This window comes from Rhizophagus irregularis, chromosome 25 (assembly GCF_026210795.1).
Source record: "Rhizophagus irregularis chromosome 25, complete sequence".
NCBI classification, from domain to species: domain Eukaryota; kingdom Fungi; phylum Glomeromycota; class Glomeromycetes; order Glomerales; family Glomeraceae; genus Rhizophagus; species Rhizophagus irregularis.
The window spans coordinates 1042028-1056158 of record NC_089453.1 but is presented as its reverse complement, the minus strand read 5'-3'; the positions used below and the strand labels follow the sequence as shown (position 1 = coordinate 1056158).

Sequence of the window (14131 nt, the reverse complement as noted above, 5' to 3'; positions counted from 1 at the left end):
GGTCAGGCTGGTCATAATGCAGCATATCATAAAAATAACAAACTTAAGGAACGTGTAAGCAATTAATTATCTTGTATAATAAAATCTTTAATAATATGTATAAATTTTAATAATTTTAATAAAGTGATATTTTATTGCATCACCGGAATATATATTTTTTTATAAGGTGATATTTATTGGTTTCGCACCCATAAAGTGATGTTTAAAGAAATCACGGGGGGCGGGATATAAATTTTCCCTAATTTATTTATCAATTCGGCAATTCGTCAATTCATCATTTTGTCAATTCGGCATTACGGCGGTGTAACATTTTGTGGTGTAAGGGGACTGCCAGAAATGACGTCATTTTCTAAGGGGGGAGGGGGGTTAAGACCATGATGATGTTACACATCTTCCATTTTTAGACACTTGTAGTTAATATAATTCTAGCCAGAATTATGTTTTAATTTTACATTTCCTAAAATGAATGATGACATGGGGAGGGGGGGGGGTCAAAAATCCTAAAATTTAAATTACGTCATTTCTGGCCATCCCCTAATACATTACACCTTTCGGCATCACCTAATCCCATGTACAGTGCCTGGAAAAAAGTCAGTAAGCACGTGATGTCGATCAATTTTAATGCGAATTTTTAAAATTAAATAATTCATAAATTACTATGCCAAATTTAATATTTTTTTTTTTATTTGAAAGACAAAGCCTTCAACTTTTTATTAATACTTTGTTGGGTAACCTTTACTATTTATAACAGCAGAGATACGACGAGGCATGCTACTAATAAGATTTTGATATTTATCAGCTTCAATATTTAACCATTCCTCTTGAAGTATTTCCCATAAATTCTCCCTGTTTTTTGGTAATGGCTTATGTGCCCGCACCTGCCTTTCCAATTCATCCCATAAATGCTCTATAGGATTCAAATCTGGGCTCTGTGCGGGCCAAGGGAGGCTGTTTACTTCATTTTCTTCTTCCCAACTCTTAACCACCCTTGCAGTATGTATAGGGGCATTATCATCCTGAAAAATAAAATTTTCCTGATCGTCTAGATTATTAATAAATGGTAATAAATAATTTTCCAGTACATTCATATATACTGTGGCTGTTATTTTACCTTCTAATTTAACTAATGGACCAAGATTGTTTTTTGAAAAACATCCCCAAACCATCACTCCTTGTTGACCTGACTTTACTGTAGGTATTAAACACTCAATATCATATTTTTCATGTGGCCTTCTCCAAACCAATCTCCTACCATTTCCTCTGAATAATTCAAATTTGGATTCGTCGCTTCAAATAACACTGTCCCACTCATTTATCCATAATTTTCGTTCTTTAGCCCAGTTGAGTCTTTTAATTCTATTGGTTTCAGTAACAAGAGGTTTTCTTACTCCTACTCGACTATAAAAACCTTGTTCATGAAGATAATTAAGTAAAGTTTTTTTGCATACATGTGTGGAAGTAGAATAAACGAAATTCTCATGTAACTCCTGAAGGGTCATTTTCCTATCTTTTTTAAGAATTCTTATTAAATGTCGGCCATCCCTTTCTGTCATTTTAGGCGGTCTTCCAGTCCTAGGAGGGAGTGTCTCATCACCACGTATCTTGTAAGTAGAAATAACCTTATGAATGGTACAACTGGGACAATTTAATGCTTCAGCTATCTTTCGTTCACTTACTTCACATTTCCAAGCTCCAATGACTTCTCCACGTTCAAAAATTGTAAGTTCTCTTCGTTTGCAAGACATAGTAGTTAAAGAAGGTTCTAAACAACGCATGGGAAAAAATTGGAGACAAATTTATAATAAAATGATCGACAAAACTGGTTTTAAAGTTAAACAAATAAATGATCTACAGTCACGTGCTTACTGACTTATTTCCAGGCACTGTATAGTCTGGGAACCTACGCAAAATTAAACATGATTAAGACAGGGGTCTAAATATAAAGGGCGCCACACGAGTAACGTGAAGGTGAATATTTGAGATGATCTGTGGAAATACCATAGATAAACGAAAACGCGTCGCTCTTAAATCGAAACATTATGATGCTTTCATTTTTCAACGGAGCAAATCATATATTGGTTTTGTTTTTATTGCCTATTGCATTTGACATAGGAGGAAGAACAGCTGGTTTGGCTGTGTCATTCGCATTATTTTCATACCACACTCTTTTAGGTTTAATGAAAATGTTGTATTCGGAAAAACGAGGGTTAGGCTGGATCATAGTAAGTGTTCTTTTAGAATTTCTCTATTTATTTACTTTAACAATAATTTTTGTTTTATCTTTTTTTCACAGTCACAACTCTTAACAATATCACAACCCTTCTTCTTTCCGTATTTCTTTATCCATTCACTTCGATTTATTTATACGGATCAAACGCAAGCTTTATTGAATTTTTATGAAATGTTTTTGATATATTCATCGCCAATATTCACAATTATTGAGGGAGCTGCTACAGCAACAGCTATTATTATATGTAGAGATAAAGTCAAACAACTTTTGGAACAAGACGAGAGAATACAGGTACATTAGTTAAAAAAATTATCTAAAATATATCTTACGATTTATTAAATTTTTTTTTATATTCATAGATATATATTTCTATAATATCATTAGTTAATTATGTTATATCTAGTTATATTCTTTATAGCTTATATACTACGCCAGGAATGGATATATATAACGCGACATTAATTGGATCTATTATGACATTAGCCGTTGTAATCACAGTATCATTAGCCGTAAATAACACAGAATATGCAAAGCCACTTTTGCCGGATTTATCTCTTTTGGTAAAAATAATTTGTTCTCGTTTTTTTTATTTCATACATTAATTATCTAATCAATCTTATCATTTTAGTTTGCATATAATATTTATTGTATATATATGTTATCGTTAAATTGGAAACCTAGTGTACCTCCACAAGATCTTCAGTTATTGATTAATAAAGATAATATTTCCCCAAATCTCTTTCAGAATTTTGATGCAAAAGCAATCATAGATTATATCAGAGAGTAATTTAATATATATTAATTATTATATTCTTGAGGTCATAGAAAATAAACTAATATAAGCTATTCACACTATTATAGTTTGAAGGTGAATATAAATGCGCAATTTATTGCAAATAATTTGTTGAATTTTGTGGAAAGATTTCGAACGGTAACGGCAATTCAAAAAGCTTTGTCTTTAAATGTATTTATGGCACTCATATATCGTACAGGTATAGTTATCAGTGCATTTTACTACCTAAATATTATTATTGCAGAGAATCAAAATGAAGAAGACTTAATGGTATGAACATTAGATTTTCGTTCCGTATCGAATTGCTCTATGTATTGATATATTATTTATTATTAATTTAAAATAGAGCCAAAAAATCTTTAATTTCATTATATCGTTAACTACACCGATCATTATTGCAGTATATACCCATCTTTTACTTTATCATTATGAATATTTGGATTCAGGAATGGGAATGTGGAGATGGATTAGTATTATAGTATGTTGGGTATTGTATATGTGGTATTTCAATGTTGAAGATGAATTATATTAAATTTTAGAATAGAAATAATCAATCAACCTGTCATAAATCATGAGTAAATCAACTTAAAAGAAATCGTGGAACGTCAATACACTTAACAGAAGATAGTATACATAATTCGCATTTATAATATAAAATTATACAATTGGTCGGAATTACTTCGTAATTTCTCAGTCGATATAAAGATGAAAAAGATTCGCTAATTTATTTAATTCTTAGTTACAAATTTCATTGGATTATTTTTATTCTAACTAGCCTAACCATAACTGTATTATTTCATAAAATTATTAAATCATATATTTTATAAATAATATTAGCCTTAGATTTTTTTTTTTATTATTAATTTAACCTTATTAATACATTACTGCATTGACCTTTATTTCTTTTTACTTCTCTTAATATATGAATAATGCTTAATTAGAATTTAATCAGAGATTATTGTTTAAGAAAGAAACTCTTCTTAAGGTGGCATTAAGATGTTGAGCCATTTGCTTACTTTGTGTTGACATATTAAATACATATGTCATTGTGTCGTTTATAGGATCTACCATCCAAGTCCTTTTATAAAAATAAGTGGGTTAAAATGCAAGAAAATATTTGGATTAAAATAATTTAAAAAAAAAAGTTTACCGAGTGTACTCTACAACATGAGGAGGCTAAAAATTGATAGATTGATAAAATACAATTAATAATTAATAATTGATTAAAATTGAATAATCCTAATAAATAAATAACCTTAGCAGTGGCGGATCTTGAGATATTGGTTGATCTAAACATAATTGTGGTACCATCAATCCTACCTTCTTCGATTGAAGCGATTCCTTAATAAAAGAAAAATTTTAAAATTTCACTTCCAATATACAGAATTCTTTAAAATAATCAAAAAAATAAAAATTACCAGTTGGTTGAGCCAAAACTAATTCAACTTTATCGCTCATTCCAGGCGTTCTAATATATCCCATTTCGCTATGAAAATTTGAATTGTTTTTCATAGGATTCCACGTTCTCTGCCTGTAAGAAAAAAAAAAATACTATATGAGAGAAGTTTCTTTAAAGCCATAAAGTAGAGAAAAAAAAATTCCCTTACTTATAATATAACCAACCTCTACCAGCTTCATCGGGGTAAATGGTAATTTCTTCATTATAAATAAAGTCATTAATACCTTCGAATCTGCCACTACCTTGTCCATACCAAGTTCCAAATAAAAATTCCAACGGATGATTTTGAATTAATTTTTGATGTTTAATTTTTCTAACATTTATATCACCATCTACCACATGAGGATGATGATGTAACATTTCTTCCTCTAAAGGATATTGTGGTAATAATGGATAATTTTGTTGTTGTTGATTAGGATCATAAATAGTATTAACTTGAGCTACAAATTCACCTCCAAAATTACTTGAAAATTCATTAACACCGCTAACACTACTATAACTTCCTCTTTTATTATTGTTATTAAGCCCACTGCCACTTGAATTATTGTAATTATTATTATCAGGTTTAAAAACTTTATGAGTTTTAGCCAGATGATTTATTAAATTTGAAGTGGATCCACCATGTTTAAAAGTTTTATTACAAATATTACAAGTCGCTACACTTTCTCCATCTTGTAAAGTCTTTACTTCAAAATATGGCCATACCCAACTTGTTTTTGGCCGTGGTTCTCCTAATTTTATTTCAAAAATTGAACTCATTTTTTTTTTTTTTTTTAATATTTAATATTGAAGAAGGAACGTAAGAGTCAAAAAAAATGTCGAGTATACAGATATAAATTAAATGGAGAAACAAATTTTAGGAAATACATTCGAAATAAATAGGAAAAAAAACTTAGACCTAAATCAAATATAAAAAGGGGGTTGAAAGAAAGGCGAAAAATTTCAAAAAAACATACAAACATACAATAATAATGCAACTAAAACTTTTCCTAATGAAACATAGCTTTGTGAATTAGTTGATAAGATTGATGATAAACTTTTGATGCGATGAATCTGTTTTTTTTTTATTAGTCGCCGGATTTTTCAATGACTAGGAAAAAACTAATTCTTACAATTTATATTCCCTTTTAAAGGATCAGAATATATATTCAAATTTGCATTTGCAGCTGTCAAAAAAAAAATAAAAAAAAATATTCACCCCAGATACATTCTTATCTGATAAGATTGACATTCTTATCTTAGTATGATTTTCACTTTCATTTATACAGTTCATCAAACCATTCATCAGGTATTCATCAAAGAATCGATCATCACTGCGGAAAAAATATCAAGCATATTTGGTTTATTTACGGATAACAGTCTCCGAGAATTAAATAATTCATTGAACCCAATGAGATTTATTATTTACCAAAGACCGAATAAAATACAAAGTATTATTTTTAGATCAAATGATAAAAGATAAGAAGAAAATCTAAAAAGATTAAGATTAGATAAAAAAATTAACTATAAATACCATATCCCCAGATTCTAACCAAGGGAATTGTACATGTGCGATAGGTAATTTGTAAAAAACAAACAAAGTATCTTATCATATCAGCTTAGATTGTACGGTAACGTTTTACGCGCTATAAATGACGTTAGTGTAATGTCTAACAAAAATTTGGCGGGAAAATTACTTCAGCAGGAACGCACAGACTGCATAGAGTAACTTTAACTTTGAGAGGGTTTCCGCAGTAAAATATAAAATTTTTGGATCAGCTGATCCTGAGAATTTAGAATGATTCTATATATGGACTAAATTGTCGATCTTTTTTAGTATCATATGTAACATATGAAAACCACGTTGATAAGGTAAATTTTTTTATTTTAAAAAAAAAAATTTAAATCCTATCTTCTCTTATTTTTTAAAAAAATGTCGTATGAATTCAAACTTCCGATTATTGACATTTCTGCATTCACCATTGATTCAAATTCTCGAACAGAAAAACTTAAAATAGCTAAACAAATCTACGAAGCATGCCGTAATGTTGGGTTTTTCTATCTGATAGGTCATAATGTACCTCAAGAAATTATTGATAAAGTATTGAAATTGGGTTATGAATTTTTTCATTTACCAGAAGAAGAAAAAATTAAATATAGCATAGCCAATGAAGATTATGCAAGGTAATTTATTAACAAGAAAAATAAAATCAATTTCATTGATTTAATTTTCCAAATAACATAACATTAATTAAATCATTTTTTTTATTTAAAGGGGATATCAAAGACTTGGTGAGAATGTTACAAGATATAAAAAGGATTGGCATGAGGTAATTCGTTGTGTTATCGATAATTAATGATATAATTATAATTAACTCTAGAATGTATAGGCGCTTGATTTCTATAAACCAATACCTCGTACGCATCCGTTGGTTTTAAAAAACCTCCCTTTAAGAGGTGAAAATCAATGGCCTGAGAATCCTTCAGAATTTCGTGCAGTATTTAGTGAATATATAGATTATATGTTGAAACTGGGTGCTCTAGTAATGAGTGCTATTGCATTAGGTTTAGGATTGGATGAAAATTATTTTGAAAAGTTTTTAGAGGAGTCTTTTTGGTGCGTTATTTTCATACTTATTTGTTAAATCATGTGACACTAACTGATATGCCAAATAAAGGGTTATGAGAGTCATTGGATATCCAGATCTTAAGAATATAGCCGACAAGGATCGCGTAGGTGTTAGCTGCGGTGAACACACAGGTGATACATTAATAATATTGAACGTATTGATCATTGTTTCATATATTAAAAAAAAAAATTATTTTTCTTTTTAACGAATGGTTAAAGATTATGGGTAAGCACGTATGAAGATACGGAACTTTTTTCATAAAATTTGTTTAAATTATTTACCTCTTTTTTTTTTAAAAAAAAAATAAGTTGTTTAACCTTTCTTAATCAGGCAAGTACATTTTATTTACTTTTACAATCGATATTTATAATATAATGCGACTTTTAATTTATAAAGGATAACACTAAAGAAGCTTTACAAGTTCAAACAAAAGATGGCAATTGGATTAATGCGGATCCACTATATGGTTCCTTTGTAGTGAACATCGGTGACATGCTGAATGTAATTAAAAACTGTTATATGACTTTCTTTCTTGTTACTGTTAATAATAAATTAATAATATGACGTAGATTTGGACGAATGATATATATAAAAGTACTCTTCATAGAGTTATTCACAAGGGTGATAGTTATCGTGTATCGTAAGTATTTTATCTTTCTATAATGCTTTATTACGTTAAAACAATTTTCTCATATTTCTTTTAAAATTTAAGTGTTCCGTTCTTTTATGAGCCAAATTACGATGCCAAAATCGAACCACTTGAAGCATGTTTACAAATTGATCCGGTAAAACATCATGAGCCGGTTGTGTATGGAGAGCATTTATTGAAAAAAGTTTCAACAAATTTTGAAATTATTGAATCATAATAATTCTACTTTTTTATGAGATATTTTTGAATACAAAAACCTATTTTTCTCATAATCCCCGGAAAAATTCCATAAGCATATCTAAGTAAAATACCATAACTAGGATACCACAGTTCTTTTTGCCCATTTAATCCACTCTGTAAGATAATTTTTGCAGTTACTTCAGCATTCAAAGCTATATAATCAACTAATAATTTTGGAAAATATTTATCAGTATGACTTCTCATTGTAATAGTATTAATTGATCCTAAATGACATAAAGTAATCTTGATTTGATTTTGGAATTCTTGATATTCTAATTCTTCATTTAATGAAGAGAAATATGAATTAATTGCTGCTTTTGAAGTGGAATATGCCCATGACATTCCCAATGAAATTGTGGACATTAGTGAGGATAGTACAATTATTGATTTAAATTCTCTTTTGCTACTATTAGAAATCATATATGGTATAGTTAAATGAGACAATGTAGCAAAGCCAATTAAATTTGACATCGTTATATCTCTAAGTTTTTCGATCATCAATTTTGGATTATTAAAATCCATATGTTCAAATAACGACATTGCATGATTTAATATTAACATATCTATTTCAGGTTTATTGTCAATTTCATTAAAGAATTCAACTGATAAATTGATTAATTTTTCACAATCTTTTTCATGTTTAAGATCACATGTAATAACCTTTATCAGTCGATTTGGTGATATGTTTTTGCATTTAGACGCAACTTTTTCCAAAAGATCTGTTCTACGAGATGCTATTACAATATTAGCTCCATTTTTGGCACATATGTATGCCATTTCCTCACCAATTCCCGTACTAGCACCTGTTATTATGACATTTTTCCCCTGAAGTTTCGAAAGTGAAGGGACATTACACAAGAAAAAGAATTTAATTATTAAGAGAGAAATTATTAAAAAAAAGATTATATGCAACATGAAAATAAAGTTTGAATTTTGTATTTATGTTATAATGTACATTTACTATAAATATCTATAAATATCCTGAAAATCAGAAATTGATAGTCTCCAATAGAAATTTATGATTATCACTGTGAAGGCGTTATTCGAATTTAAGAAAATATTTTCTAGGATAATTTATTTTTGTTCTGTTTTAAGAATGAGCAAACTCAAGACAACGCCACCACTTGTTAGCCTAAATAAAATTAACACTGTTTCAGAAGGTATTGTCGTAAATGAGTACCTAGACAAGACTCTTAATATGTATATTGATCCTCCCTCTCTTTTTTCCTAGTCGAAATACGCTTACATGAACCACTTATTATAAAACCGGGTTCTCGTAAAAAACGAATAGGATTACAAGTTTTAAACGCGTTAGCAAGGCTGGAAGTGCTGTTGAGTAAAGAAGAAATGCTTGCAAGTTCGGAAACCGGTGTGCAGAACTTGAAGCAGGTTTGTGCGTTGAAAAATAGTGTTGCAAGAAACAACGAAAAAAAAAAATTAATTTAATGGTCGGACTTTGATGAATGTGGCAGTTATCTCAATGCAATCGAGTCCATTTACCTAACTGGTAATGTTTTTAAAGTGGGTTGGGGTTGCTGAACGATATACAAATAATAGAAACGTGTTCGCATATTTATATTTTTTAAATCTATACATCTGAATGATTGCCTTTTCTGGAAATATAATATTAGTTTGCGACGTAATCTTTTTATTGTTTTAGCAACTATATAACAAGACTGAGATCGATAACACAATTGCCGTTTTAGAGGCTTCGTTATTGCAATTTGAGGAAGATGGATCAGCAAAGAAAGATGTTCAAGTAAGATTCGACTCGACATGTATTATAATTAATTTAATTATATTTGATTAAATATTATCTTGCAATAATAGACTTATCTCACAGAACTTGGACTCGCGTTATTATTTCCGAAGTCTGCGAAGCGTTTAGTTGTACCCAACCTAGTCCCAGGAAAAGCTGATGCCTTAGGTAATTTGCTAATTTTTAGTAATTAATCAATTAATCTATTTATGTTTGAATTTTTTTTAAATTATAGCACATTTCCATGAGATGAACGTACTAAATCAACTTGTTTCGATCTCATTGCAACTTCAACAAGATATAAAACTCACAAATCACAAATACATGGCACATCAACTCGCATTGCTATATGTAATTTTTAATTTACTATTTATTTGATATAATTGTTATTTTGATTATTGATTCAATTTTGCTTTTTATTAGCAATGTCTCAATCAAGCTGGTGGACATTTTATTAAATATAAATCCCGTGTTGAGTTACATTTCGATGCCATCAAGGAAATGACGAATAGCTCGGAGGAACCAAAACTTTCATCTGAACAAGAACAATGGTAACCTAATTATCCTTATTTTAGATCAATTATTTTGAGATCTTATTAATCCTCTTTTTTTTTCTTTTCTTTAAAAAATTTAGGTTATCGCAATTGACGGCGGATGTTGTTACCGAAGCTTTATTCAGTGGAAGACCTGTCACTGCAATGTCACAGCCTTTGGCGGCTTATTTAAATAATGTTAGCGAAGCGCTACCGAAAGATGAAAAACGAGCTATCTTCTGATAGCTAGAATCCAACACGTTATATGAAAACCAAATAAATTTTTTGTCCTATATTTGATTATATTTATTTATTTTTTTAAATGGAAAATTCGTTTCTTGTGGCTTGTTTTTTTCCTATTTTGGTTTAGCCACCTTTATTTACTCAATTAAAATGTGATGCCATTTTTCTCGTGGTTATTTTACGAAATGTGGCGTGAAAAAAGAGGCGAATAATATAAATTATGATGAACGAGTAACGACGCTCGGAAGATTATCTGATTCAATATATAACTATGTTCTTCACAGCCTTCGTTGTTTTCTTTCTTTCCAAAGCCCTCAAGATACTGTCTTTATCAATTCCGTAATTTAAATTTCGTGCTACAATTGAAAATTATCACTGTGTAACCCAGATAGGATCATTAATAAACTGGTGGAACGATCCTCTTTTATAAGTTTTAAGAAAAATCTAGTCTATATTTATTTAATAATTGTATATTATTCTTTTAAATTTTAATATAATATAAAGACGAACAATGCCACCTACGACTTCTTGGCTGTCTAACAGAAATTTTGGAGTTGTCATAGACGCTGGCAGTTCTGGTTCAAGAGTACAAATTTATTCTTGGAAAGAACATGGATTTGTTAGACAAGGAAAAAATGAAAGTGAGCTTCACATCTTGCCAAGAATTGAACGAGGAGATGAGTTTGGACTTAAATGGCAATTAAAGGTTGAACCGGGTATGGAACCAGAATTTCATTTTTCATTTCTTTCCCAACTTTTATTTAGAAAAAAAATACTACTTTAAATATAAAGATTAAATTTTTCTGATGTGTGATCTCTTTTTCGTAGAGGTGGAAAAGTGAAAATTAATATATATATATATATATTTATTAAAATTTGCAATCTTTATCTGATCTAATTTTTAGGGATATCTACATTTGCATTAAATCCAACGGAAGTGGGAGAATTACATTTGAAAAGATTATTAGATTTTACATTACAGGTGGTACCAACAGATGAAGTATCACAGACACCAATATATTTATTATCTACTGCTGGAATGCGTTTATTACCATCATCTCAACAACAAGCAATTCTTCAAAATGCGTGTGATTACATAATGTTTAATTATCTTTTCAAAATTGACAAATGTTCAGATCATGTGCAAGTAATATCAGGAGAATGGGAAGGAATATATGGGTGGATAGCAATTAATTATCTAATGAGTGGATTTGAAAATGACAGTGGAAATGAACATATTCAACCACAGCACATTAGTAGTGAAAGTGATGATTCTGAGACAATTAAACATACCACAACTTACGGATTCTTAGACATGGGAGGTGCTAGTACACAAATAGCTTTTGAACCAAATTCATTGGAATCAAAAAAACATGCGGATGATTTAACTAAAGTTACATTATATACTTTAGATGGAAAAAGAATGGACTATAATATATTTGTCACAACATTTTTAGGATTTGGAACAAATGAAGCAAGACGTCGATATATAGAAGAACAAACTCGAAAATACATGGCAACACATGAACAGATTGCTAATCCAGAATCCTCTCGTGAACAGCCAACTATTCTAATTAAAGACCCTTGCTTACCTATTGATTTATTTCTTACAGATACATCACTTCCACCCCCTTATTATACCCTTCAAGGGACAGGTTCTTTTAATCAATGTCTTGAACTTACATACCCTTTATTAAATAAAACTGCTTCCTGTTTAGACGATCCTTGTTTATTTAATGGTGTTCACACTCCAAACATTGATTTTTCTGTTAATCATTTCATAGGCATATCAGAATATTGGTATTCTTCTCAAGATGTTTTTGGATTGGGTGGAATTTGGAATTTCTCGGAATTTGAGAGGAAAGCGAATGATTATTGTGCGAGGGAATGGGATAAAATAGTTGATGATTTTTATAAGAAAAATGTATGGAGTAAAGATATAGATTTAACAAGATTGGAAATGCAATGTTTTAAGGCAGCATGGATAGTAAACGTGTTGCATGAAGGTATTGGAGTTCCAAAGACAATTGATGATCATGTGATCAATTCTGATAACAAAGTAATAGATAAAGTAAGGAAAGCTCCACCTTTTCAAAGTATTAATAATATTAATGATGTACAAGTTAGTTGGACTTTAGGAAAAATGGTTATGGAGGCATCAGGTACAATTCCTTTATTATGGGGTCCACACCCACATCCTCCTCCTCAACCTCAAGGTCATGGCTTATTTGGATATTATAATTACTTAGTAGAATGGATGATTGGAATTTCAGTTTTAGCTATGTTATTAATTTTTATTTGGTTTACATGTTTACGCAAGAATGGGCTTGGAAAGGGAAGAAGAATGAGTATTGGATTTCTACATTTTTTATCATCAATGCGAAGAGGGGCGAGAGATGGAGGACCAGATTATGGGAGATTGGAAGGAGGTCAATATCCTTCTGCAGGTTTCTCTTCATGGCGTATTGTGAACAATTTTAATAGAATTATAAGTTATTTTAGATGGAAACTTCTTCAATTAACATCACCATTTCGAAAATTTTTCACTAAAAAAGGAGCAGATTCGAGCGAAGATGTATCATTAACTGTATCATCAGGTGATGATGAAGAAGAAATGAAACACTTTCGGCAAGCACCATCTGTTGATGTTAGCTCAAACTCAGTAATTACAATTACTGAAACACCTGCTACACCTGTTATAGAAAAAGGATCATCACCTACAGAACAAACATTACAATTTCCACCTTATGGATTCCCTTCAACGCGTTACAAAAAACGGCTAAGTGGGGATAGTGTAATACCTAATGAAGTTATTGATAAAGGATTCTCAACACCAATTAATTTATCGTTAACTGGATTACAATCAAGAAATAGTAGCTTTACAAATCTTGGAAAATTTAAGGATCGTACAGGGATTAATGCTAATGCTAGTAGTATAAGTTTAGGTGGGCAACCAGGTTCAAATAATGGAGGATATCTTAATGATTCTGGAATGTCCCTATCAAGTAATACTAGTCCAAATTATTCTCTAGGACGTGGATCAAAATCAACTACGAATTTAGGATGGATAGAAGATGAGCATGATGATAAAGTCGTTGAATATGAAATTACGGATTCAATATTATCGAAAAGTCCTACATCTTCTACTGAACAATCAAGATATCAAACATCATCATCCACAAGACCATTTAATTTCCCATCATTTCCAATTTCAACATCACCTAGAAACACTACGTTACCTACAATTAACACTAATTTAAACCCTAATAATAATTCGTCTACTGATATGTCATCGGCATCAAGTGTAATATCAGGAACTACAGGATTAAGTAGACCAAGTAGTCGAGCAGGAAGGAATTTAAGTATAGATAAAACTAATAGATTATCTGGTTCTACTTTGAGCGAATTATAAAAAAAAGTAGGTTAGTTATACTAATATTTTATTTTATAGAAAATAATATAAATATTAAATATATGTATATTTTCAGGTGTGAATATCACTCATAATCATCATTTCCTAATTAGATCATATAAAAATGTAACAAAAACTAATAAACTGATAATTATTCCTTACCATTATTGTGATTAGCTAACTTGTTGATAATCTCGTATTTGT

At 30.0% G+C, this 14131-nt stretch overlaps 6 protein-coding genes across 6 annotated transcripts; 4 read left to right on the top strand and 2 right to left on the bottom strand.

The window, feature by feature from the left end:
• Positions 1 to 1350: 1350 nt before the first annotated feature.
• On the bottom strand, positions 1351 to 1775 carry OCT59_016710 (uncharacterized protein; the record flags this gene model as incomplete). The annotated part of the gene is made up of 3 exons (XM_066145857.1): positions 1351 to 1356; positions 1449 to 1601; positions 1677 to 1775. 3 exons carry the CDS (start codon positions 1773 to 1775, stop codon positions 1351 to 1353), a joined length of 258 nt encoding a protein of 85 aa, XP_066003595.1.
• Positions 1776 to 1992: 217 nt separating this feature from the next.
• Positions 1993 to 3931, top strand: OCT59_016709 (uncharacterized protein). The gene is made up of 6 exons (XM_025315172.2): positions 1993 to 2222; positions 2294 to 2521; positions 2590 to 2790; positions 2859 to 3013; positions 3092 to 3293; positions 3370 to 3931. The coding sequence occupies exons 1-6, from the start codon at positions 2040 to 2042 to the stop codon at positions 3553 to 3555; spliced, it is 1155 nt and encodes a 384-aa protein (XP_025183532.1). The 5' UTR covers positions 1993 to 2039; the 3' UTR covers positions 3556 to 3931.
• Positions 3932 to 6394: 2463 nt separating this feature from the next.
• Positions 6395 to 7957, top strand: OCT59_016708 (uncharacterized protein; the record flags this gene model as incomplete). Its single annotated transcript, XM_066145856.1, has 9 exons — positions 6395 to 6645; positions 6737 to 6791; positions 6852 to 7078; positions 7140 to 7222; positions 7310 to 7316; positions 7400 to 7421; positions 7488 to 7592; positions 7661 to 7731; positions 7804 to 7957. The coding sequence occupies 9 exons, from the start codon at positions 6395 to 6397 to the stop codon at positions 7955 to 7957; spliced, it is 975 nt and encodes a 324-aa protein (XP_066003594.1).
• On the bottom strand, positions 7729 to 9462 carry OCT59_016707 (uncharacterized protein). Its single transcript, XM_025330172.2, has one exon. It carries the CDS (start codon positions 8893 to 8895, stop codon positions 7963 to 7965), a length of 933 nt encoding a protein of 310 aa, XP_025183528.1. The 5' UTR covers positions 8896 to 9462; the 3' UTR covers positions 7729 to 7962.
• OCT59_016706 (uncharacterized protein) lies at positions 8999 to 10592 on the top strand (the record flags this gene model as incomplete). The annotated part of the gene is made up of 7 exons (XM_025315169.2): positions 8999 to 9140; positions 9212 to 9369; positions 9641 to 9739; positions 9811 to 9907; positions 9975 to 10090; positions 10163 to 10290; positions 10374 to 10592. 7 exons carry the CDS (start codon positions 8999 to 9001, stop codon positions 10513 to 10515), a joined length of 882 nt encoding a protein of 293 aa, XP_025183527.1. The 3' UTR covers positions 10516 to 10592.
• A 434-nt stretch (positions 10593 to 11026) lies between these two features.
• On the top strand, positions 11027 to 14093 carry OCT59_016705 (uncharacterized protein; the record flags this gene model as incomplete). The annotated part of the gene is made up of 2 exons (XM_025315168.2): positions 11027 to 11231; positions 11421 to 14093. The coding sequence occupies 2 exons, from the start codon at positions 11027 to 11029 to the stop codon at positions 13925 to 13927; spliced, it is 2712 nt and encodes a 903-aa protein (XP_025183526.1). The 3' UTR covers positions 13928 to 14093.
• Positions 14094 to 14131: the final 38 nt, after the last annotated feature.

Excerpts from the sequence above, each read along its gene's own strand:
- OCT59_016709 (XM_025315172.2), top strand. The coding sequence starts at position 2,040 with ATGATGCTTTCATTTTTCAACGGAGCAAATCATATATTGGTTTTGTTT. Across the intron at positions 2,223-2,293 it reads GAGGGTTAGGCTGGATCATA|TCACAACTCTTAACAATATC; the intron begins GTAAGTGTTCTT and ends TTTTTTTCACAG. Across the intron at positions 2,791-2,858 it reads TGCCGGATTTATCTCTTTTG|TTTGCATATAATATTTATTG; the intron begins GTAAAAATAATT and ends TTATCATTTTAG.
- OCT59_016707 (XM_025330172.2), bottom strand. The coding sequence starts at position 8,895 with ATGTTGCATATAATCTTTTTTTTAATAATTTCTCTCTTAATAATTAAA.